This window comes from Prionailurus viverrinus, chromosome B2 (assembly GCF_022837055.1).
Source record: "Prionailurus viverrinus isolate Anna chromosome B2, UM_Priviv_1.0, whole genome shotgun sequence".
NCBI classification, from domain to species: Eukaryota; Metazoa; Chordata; class Mammalia; order Carnivora; family Felidae; genus Prionailurus; species Prionailurus viverrinus.
The window spans coordinates 106368453-106378056 of NC_062565.1; the positions used below are offsets into that span (position 1 = coordinate 106368453).

Sequence of the window (9604 nt, forward strand, 5' to 3'; positions counted from 1 at the left end):
AGAAATGATAAAGGTGGGAGTGGGGATATGACTGTAAGGAGTGGTTGAGGACATTGGATAGATTCTCACACGGTATTAAATAAACCTGCGACTTTAGTCAATTCATCCATTTAAAGGACTCATAGGTTAGAGATGAATTATGTTCAGATTTTTTAAAAGTCACCTTACTTACTAAGAAGAGAGAAGAAATACAAATTCAGAAGTTTACATATAGGAAAACATCAGATTACTCTTTTTTTCTCATATTTTCACAAATTTTAAGATCTTTTTGTGCTGGGGTAAACTAAAAGAAATAGGAACTAAGAGGGAAAAATCCATCAATTGTTCATCCTTTCCATGATCATCACGTGAGTGGAGCCCTTGGCAAATAGAAAGGCTTACAAAAGATGGCAATATTAGGCCTATGATAATCATACATGTGCCCGAACAGTGTTGTATGGATATGATCTAATTTAGATCACTGCCTCACTGACTGATTTAGAATTAGGAGCAGAGGATAACTAAGTGAATACTCCTAGTACCTCTATATTGCTCAGAACCTCCCCTGAAAAGTTGCTGAATTTGAACCATTGAATTGGAAAAGACAATTAATCCAGCAAAGAGCATGCCATCTATCCTTAGCTGTCCCAGCACTGCAAGCAAGATATGTTCCAGGAGATGGTAGAAAATCCCAAGGGGCCCTGTATGTGGTTTAGGCATCTCTTGTGGCTTTCTGAATAGCCCACTATTTTCAGAGGAAACAGAAGATCTGTTTATCACTAAGTTCACTGAGCACTCTCTCCCCTTCTATGTAAGCAACATTCATTTTGTACTTCACTCTGTCCTTAGTACCTATAACAGTCCAGAATGATAAGAGGTGTTCAATAAATACATATGGAAGGAATAAACACATAAATTCAAGATGGTCTATTCCACAGGAATGCTCCAGAAGTCCTATCTCTTGGAAGTCTTATACAGTGGCCTACCACTGTGGGGATTTACTTGAGAAGTAATCAGACACAGGAGCCAAAGAACCAATGTTGCCTTTTCCACTCTCATTTGATGTGTCAGTGAAGATTCCTCTAACCTGCATTCCTTAACCACTTATGCTTAACATGTTTTGTTTTTACATAATAAGTACTCAGAGAGTAAGAACTATATCTTTTAGATTAATTTTACAACCAGGTGCACAATAGTACTTTGTTTCCACAATTTTGTTCAAAATGAAGGTTTTGATTCTCCTTTATATGATTGAACCACAATCATATAAAATCAAATGTAAGAGTCATTTTGCAGTCGAATTTTCATATCCCTTCAAAAATCTGTTAGCTCATAAAAACAACAGGGTGGATGCTGGGTAGATTCTCCATTCCATTTTATTTTATCTTTTTTTCATTTTTAAAGGTTTTATTTTTAAGCAATCTCTACACCCAACATGGGGCTTGAATTCACACCCCCAAGATCAAGAGTCCCACGCTCCACTGACTGAGCCAGCCAGGCACCCCTCTCGGTTCCATTTTAAACAATAAGTTAACAGATGTTTCTTGGTGACCACAAAGCCATATTGTAACAGTACTGAGTCAAGACTAAATTTAACAGGCTGAATGGAAAGCCCATCAAGTGGTCTTGGGCAAGGTAGCCTCATGAGTCAGGTCTATAGGGTTCTGATGAAACAGAGTTTGTCAACACACGTCTCTAATCTCATGGTATTCTCCACCCCACTCTTCATCATCATTATAGCCACCATGCAGTGAGTGGCTCCTATGTTCCAGGCACTCTACAAGGTGTTTTACACTAAATCTCATTCAACATCTCAACAGCCCTACTAAGTAGGCATTATTTTTAACTCCATTGTACAACTGAGACACAGGGAGGTTTAGCAAATTGCCCAAGAGTTAAAATTTAGAGATCTGAAAGTTGTCTCCAGAGCCTGTGCTCTTAACCAAAGCAAATTCATGTTCCTTACTTTACAGTTAGGATCCTTACCAGTTTACCTTAGCTCCATCTATTCCAGTGATCTGCTTAAAACACGCAATCCCAGTCCTGGATCTCAAATCTTCTTAACCCATACCTACTTCTGGGCACAACCTTGTCTACTCTGCCCACCTCAGCCAGAACTAATATCATTTCCATACCTTCAACCCTGGTAAATGCAGAATAGTCTGCCTTTTAGTCCCATATGCGACACTTGCTCGTGATGTGATATTTTCAAAGTCACCTGTGCTGTCTAAACTTAGTACTCTCATCAGAGACATAAATGAGATAACATTAAGTTCACAAAACTCTGCGAGGACTCAAATAATAATGTATTAGTTATAATAGTACAGTACCAGGAACTTGGAAATCTAGTGGTAATGTTATGTGCAAACATGCTGTAAACAGCTTTTTGCAGATGTATCTTTGGTTAGTTAAGTAATAATCTCAGATACATTTCTTGATGTGCAATTGTACATGAGAGTGCTGGTTTATCCCAACTTTGCCAACTATAAATGTTTTTCATCTTTGCCAACATAATGCATATTTTTGAATCAGGCTTCCTAAGGCATTCCCACTTCAAGATTGTAGAAATATTCTTCCATAATTTATGCTAAAATTTCTATGGGGTAAGTTTTGTTTTCTTTTTGTTATTTGTGTATATTTAATAACTTTTTCACACTACTTTTTTAAAGCACACTATTTTTTAATACCTCCTGGAATCTATTTTGAATCTGCCAGTATTGTAGTTAGGTTTTTAAAATTTTGTTTAAACTTTTTTTAAAGACTTTATCTTAGAGCAGCTTTAGATTTAGAGCATAATTGAGATTAAGATATGGAGATTTCCCAAATACCTTCTGCTCCCACACATGCATAGTCTCCCCCTGTTATCAATATCACTCATCAGAAGAGTACAATTTTTACTAAGGATAAATCTACATGGACACAATATAATCACTCCAAGTCCGTAGCGTGCCTTAGAGCTCACTCATGGAGTCATATATTCTGTGGGTTCGGACAAATACATAGTGACGTATATCTATTGCTGTATCACACAGAGTATTTTCACTATTCTAACAATCCTCAGTGCTCTATTCATCACCCACCACCACCACCACCACATACAAACCCATTCCTCACAACCACAGGTCTTTTTGTTGCTTCCATAGTTTTGCCTTTTCTAAAATGTCATGTAGTTGGAATCATACGGTATGTAGTCTTTTCAGATTGGCCTTCTTTCACTTAGTATATACCTTGAAGTTTCCTCCATGTCTTTTCCTGGCTTGATAGCTCATTTCTTTTTAGCTCTGAATAATATTTCCTTGTCTGGATGTGCCACAATTTACTTATCCATTCACCTACTGAAGGAAGGTATTTTTTGTTCTAAATAAATAGCTCTACTTTGGTCTGAATTGCCATCTTTATCATATTCCCCACACCCTTAAGTGCCTGGTTTTATTTCTAGACTGTCTTCTGTTTTACTGGTCTGCCCATTTGCACACCAATACAAATGGTGCTAATTTCTGGATATTTTATGGAATGTTTGGATTGTTCTATTATCTTGTTATAAAGTTATATATCAATATACGAGAAAGGTACTGATGTTTGTGCTTTTTTAAGCAGGATAACCTTCTGAACTCTATTGTTTCTAACAGTCTTTTATTGAGTTGAATTGATGCTTCTAACAGCATTTCTCAACAGCAGTTCCTCAGTTGTTGGGACTTGTTACTCAAAAAAAAAAAAAAAAAGTTTTGTTGCCAAAGAAGATCAGAAAACTATGATTAAACAAATCCATTAATATATTGTTGTGGCCTGTGAATCTACAAAAAGCTGGCAAAAAGCATTTCCATAAGTTATTTGACCATGAGTCCCTTTTGTCTCTCTTTCATAAAGGATCCCACAATACTAGGGTTCTGAAGACCACTAATTATTTTTTGTTCTCTGCAGCACAGGCACATATAACTCAAAAATGTCAAGTCAGTTAACACACTCAACTAACATACAGATCCCCAACTGATGTAAAATACTCCTGTTCATGCATAGAACTATGATTTGTGCATTAATGGACAGCAATTCTAACATTCCTTTGGACCAGACTTCATGTTTCTTTTTAAAAGGCAAAGATACCTCACTATCAAGAACCACCCGGTGACATCAAAGATTTTACCTTCACAGCCAATGTCCAGGCTAAAAGAATGGAGCACAAAAATATTCACACAGTATCATAAACTCCAGCACTTTCCATATCCTTTCCCCTGATCCATGGCTATGCTCACTGTTTATTCACCTAGCTTTTGTCACTCCAGGTCCTGTGTGGGAGGCCCAGATGGAGAACATTTATTACAGTCACCAGTGAAATTGGCAGACCGTGTCTCTTGCAGCCGCCACCACATCAGCTGTGCCTTTGTCTGTAGGTGGTAAACGGAAGGCAGTGCAACAGGGAACAAACTGTCCACTCCTACTGCCTGAGACCAAAGGAGCCCACACAAAGGCAAGAGAAAACTAAACCTAACTGAAAAATAAAAGAAAAAAAAAATAAAACAAATAAACGGGAGGCTACAATCGTGGAAGCAACCAACATCAGTTTTGATAGTGTGGGGAAATTAACAAATTATGGTCGTACATTTATCGGATGGAAATATTCTAAATATATTCAAGATCTTGTTTCCATAAAAACTTCAGGATATAGGAAAAACTTACAATGTAATGTTAAATGGAAAAGGTGAGTGCCCAACTGTATGTAAAATTACATACATGTTAGAAGAAAGAATACTCTTTTCTTTATTCTCTATTTCTTCTCTATCTTATAAGTATTTTACAATGAGTATATGTTCTTATTATGATCAGAGAAAATGTTTCATTTTTTTAGTAAAGAAAACATTTAATAGTCTTATTCTTCCATTTTTAAGTTTGGATGACAACTGTAAAAACCTAAAGCATACAATTCTACATTAATGGCAATGAAGTCTTCAACAATGAATTGTATAAAATACCAAACTTCTTTAAAAAGTGCTACTATCCATAGCAAGCTTGGGTAGTGTTTTAAACTATATTTTAAATGAAGCCAGAAGAGTGTAACATGAATAAGTCTGTTTTTTATCTGCCACGGATTTCTACCTCCAATACTTCAACATGACAATGAGTACTGTATTTGGTACTTTTATTATTCTAAAAAGTAGGACTATAAGCAGTATAACCTTTTAAGCTATCTTGCTATTTCCTTTGTCTTTACATAAGAAAGGTGCATCTTTCCGTGGCTAGAATGTATTTAGTTTTTACGGTTGATTCAGTGGCTGTTTTAAGGACAACTGAGTCACAATAACTGAAAGATATGAAACAATGTATATAGGAAGGGCGACACCCGGAAATGAGAAGGAAAACATAAATTTTCTAACCAAAACACTCATAACTGAAAAAAATTACAAATGCACAGACAGAAGTAAAGCAATTTAAAAACGATTCTTGCTTTTCAAATAAAATGTTGTTCTATGTGGCATCTGTATCTGCTTCCTTGGGCATCCACCTGCCGATAACCTCCATCCATCCACAATATAAACAGTACTGCCTGCCGTCTGCAGCTAGTAGGCATTGCCCTGTGGCCAAACCTATTTCTGACTTCAAGACAAACAAATGGTTTTGTAATAAATGAGTTTAAATTGATACTTTTAAAGCATGCAAAATTTATTGCATTGAAGCCTCTGTAACCCAAGTCCTATGCCTCCTCACACACACACAAATCTATGAACAGATAACTTAAAGAACTAAAATAGCTCCCCTACCTTCTGTAATTAAAAACATCCCTAATTTATTTTGGAAAAAGAATCTTTCTGGCCTCGCTACCACTTCTTAGGAGAATATCTCATAAAGAAAAAATACCTCACTCATTTGCAACAAGCTGAATTTTCCATGTTCCAGTTCCTGCAAAGACAAATATTAGACCAGCAAAACTTACCAGGTTAGTCACACATGACTTTAGGCAGCTGTTTAAAACTGTACACTGTACCACAGAAATCCATATGCAGCCAAGACTCACAAAACTGACAAGTTTCGGACCAAGCCAGGAAATGTTCTTCATCACTTCACCAATGGCGACTTTCAGGCGACTGTTCTCATTTTCTCCATTTCACTACATCGGTTCTTTAAGTTTCAGTTGAAAGGGTGGCTCGTGGAGTTTGGGGTTTTTTTTTTTTTTGACATGTTAGAATATCTTTGCCTTATAAAATAGTATTTACGTCTTTTGCTTTAGACCTTTGAATCGTAGACAGCTTGTAACATTCACAGAGCAGCTATTTCATAATTTCGTTTCCTTTTACTCTCATAAAGAAGATCACCTGCTGTCTAAAGGTTAGAGCTTACAAGTGCGCTTCGCAGGGGGAAGGAAACCACGTAGAAAACGCAAACTGCATTTCAGCAAGCGTGTGACACGTGCGCAGTCTGAAACCGGAACACTCGAGATCATCCACCCCTTCACTTCTCTGAGGCTGGTTCAGCTACGCAAGAAACTGGGTTTGGACCGTCTACGCTTTAGCAAACGGTGACAGTATTATAATGAAGAATTATCAGAAAAATGGAATCAAACGATGCTACGGGGGGGGGGGGGGAACAGAACGCTTTGAAATACATATTTTGAAATTAAAAAGCAAATAAAGCTGAAATTAATAGACAAATACTCGGAGGGTGAGTAAAGACAAGGAAGTTTGTTAGCGCACTTTGAGAACTTCACTACATATTAACTAAAATACTGCCTTATCAAGGCTATTGAGACAGAGAGCTAAAACTAGCCACTCTCTAAGATATGTACAAGTGTAGCTCTCTTGAAAAGGAAATACTGTACAATTTCAATGAGTCGGACATCAAGATAAAGTTAAGAATTTCAAATCCACAAGGTACAGAAGTGAGTCATTCTGGAGAGCTACTTTTTAGATTGCTGGGGGTTAACTCGTTAAGGCCAGATAGTTTTGTGTTTGCTGTTTTTTCTTATGACTTAAGTATCCATGTCTTTTTTCCTAAATTTGTTTTATGTTTTATTTTATATTTGAGACAGAGAGAGAGACAGAGCGCTAGCAGGGGAAGGTCAGAGAGACGGAGACAGAATCTGAAGCAGACTCTAGGCTGTGAGCTTTCAGCACAGAGCCCGACGTGGGGCTCGAACTCTTGAGCAGTGAGGTCATGACCTGAGCCGAAGACAGACGCTCAACCTACTGAGCCACCCAGGTACCCCAAACTTCCATGTCTTCTTCTTCTTCCTCTTCTTCTCCTTCTTCTTCTTCTTCCTCTCCTTCTTCTTCCTCTTCTTCTTCTTTGCCTTTGTCTTCATCTTCATCTTCTTCTTTTTCTTTTTAATTAAAAAAACAAAACTTTGAAAAAAACTTTGAAAAAAACTTTAATAATTAAAAAAATGAGGTAATTGCTTTGGGCCCTAATCCAATATGATGGGTGTCTTTTTTTTTTTTTAATTTACATCCAAGTTAGTTGGCATATAGCTCTATACCATGTCTTCTTAAATAAATTATACTAACATAACAAGCTTTTCTTATTGGCCCCAGGTTCTCATTGTGAGCAATACATGCCTGGGTTTTTTTTAATTTATTTTATTTTTTTTTTTAAGTTTATTTATTTTTGAGACAGAGAGAGACAGAGCATGAACGAGGGAGGGTCAGAGAGAGAGGAAGACACAGAATCCGAAGCTGGCTCCAGGGTCTGAGCTGTCAGCACAGAGCCCGACACGGGGCTCGAACTCACAGACCGCGAGATCATGACCTGAGCCGAAGTCGGACGCCCAACCAATTGAGCCACCCAGGCGCCCTGGGTATTTTTTTTAAAGCTAAACATCTTTGAGCAAATGTTGATGAAACTGCTCTATAACATAAAGACAAACGGTACTGACTCCAGAATTGACCCCTAAAGCTTGTTGTCTTGAAAAAACTTCTACCTGATCTTTGCCACCTGGTCTTTGTTCATTCTCTCCATTTTATTTTCATTTTTTTTAACATTTATTTATTTTTGAGACAGAGAGAGAGAGAGCATGAACAGGGGAGGGTCAGAGAAAGAGGGAGACACAGAATCTGAAACAGGCTCCAGGCTCTGAGCTGTCAGCACAGAGCCCAATGCGGGGCTTGAACCCACGGACCGCAAGATCATGACCTGAGCCGAAGTCGGAGGCTTAACCGACTGAGCCACCCAGGGGCCCCCATTCTCTCCATTTTAAAGAATGCAGATTAAAGAATATACAACCCTCTGATTTCTTGGTCAGAGGAAAATGGCCATCTTTCCACAAAATACACATTTAAGTCAGAGAATAAACTTCCTTGTCTAAGGGATTTCCTCATTCTAACGAAAGTCATCTTCTTCACTGTGGTACCTATGTCTTGTGCCACATTAGCACAAATAATATTTATAACATTTACTTCCTTAACAGAATGGACCGCTAAGTACTTCCTTGATGTAGCTTTATTGGGGGAAGGTGAAAAAGAAATAACCTTCAATTTTTTTTTTTTTTGGATACTAACTAGGTATGTATGTATTACGAAATATAAAAATTCTGATTTTGCTACCTCTAGGTACACTGTACATATATAAGATCAATACAATATAATACAAATGACACAGTCTCTGAGGACAATTTTCACTTATTATTTGCATTTTAACACTAAATTTAATCTCAAAATTTTATAGATATAACTTATACCCTTTTTGTTGGTTTCACTCAAACTTAAAAAGTATGATTTGTTAAAAAAGACTGCAAACAAATAAAAAATGTGGAACGTTTCATGAATTTGTGTGTCATCCTTATGCAGGGGCCGTGCTAATCTTCTCTGTATCGTTCCAGTTTTAGTATATGTGCTGCCCAAGCGAGCACAAAATAGCCTTCAATTTCAAGTTCTTGTGCTTTTTCTGTTTTTTGGAATTTAACTGGCATTTAGTTATACTCATGAAAAATGGACTGTGTTCAAAGATATTTGGTATGGAATTACTTATATCAAGAGATTGGAAACAATCTAACAGTCCAATAATATAATACTGGATCTCAATCAATTCATATATTTTCTCCAGGTGATTTCTCTGCATGGGCTTGTTTGGACTTCTTCCCAGCATAATGGTCTCCAAGCAATTGGAGAGCTTACATGGTGACTCAGAGATTTTGTGCAAGTGCTCCAGTGCTAAGCTGCGTTGTCTTTTATGATTCAGCTTTAGAAGTCATAGTTACCTTTGCTGCATTTTATTGGTTGCCAGAGGGTCATAAAACTGCCCAGAATCAAGGAGGAAATAGGTCCCACCTCTTGATGTGAAAATAGCGAGATTTGAGAAGAACATGTAGAATGGAAGAGATTGTTGCACTACCTTTGGAAAATACAATCGGTCACCAAATGGGCAGTCATCATTTGCATCGTTCTAAAAGGCAGACATTTTATTATTTTTTAAAGTAATCTCTACTCCCAACATGGGTTCAAACTCATGACCCCGAGATCAAGAGTCACATACTCTATCCACTAAGCCAGCAAGATACCCCTGAAAGGCAGAAATTTTAGTTACCACAGTTTAGTTAAATAATACCAGTCCTCACACAATACAATCCAAACTTTAGTTAGGATAATATATTAACTGTGAGGAATTTCATTAAGTACAAACTTCTCTGCTATTTCTTTATTAG

At 37.2% G+C, this 9604-nt stretch overlaps 1 protein-coding gene and 1 non-coding gene across 3 annotated transcripts in view; both read right to left on the reverse strand.

Annotated features, from left to right (window-relative positions):
• The window catches only part of ROS1 (ROS proto-oncogene 1, receptor tyrosine kinase), a 117261-nt gene extending 111233 nt beyond the window's left edge, over nt 1-6028 (reverse strand). For both annotated transcript variants that reach the window (XM_047859395.1, XM_047859396.1), the window contains exon 1: nt 5906-6028. In XM_047859395.1, coding sequence (XP_047715351.1) covers nt 5906-6028 — 123 coding nt within the window. The remainder of the gene's footprint in view (nt 1-5905) is intronic.
• A 2677-nt stretch (nt 6029-8705) lies between these two features.
• On the reverse strand, nt 8706-8812 carry LOC125166971 (U6 spliceosomal RNA). Its single transcript, XR_007152649.1, has one exon. It is a non-coding gene; the product is annotated as a U6 spliceosomal RNA (small nuclear RNA).
• Nucleotides 8813-9604: the final 792 nt, after the last annotated feature.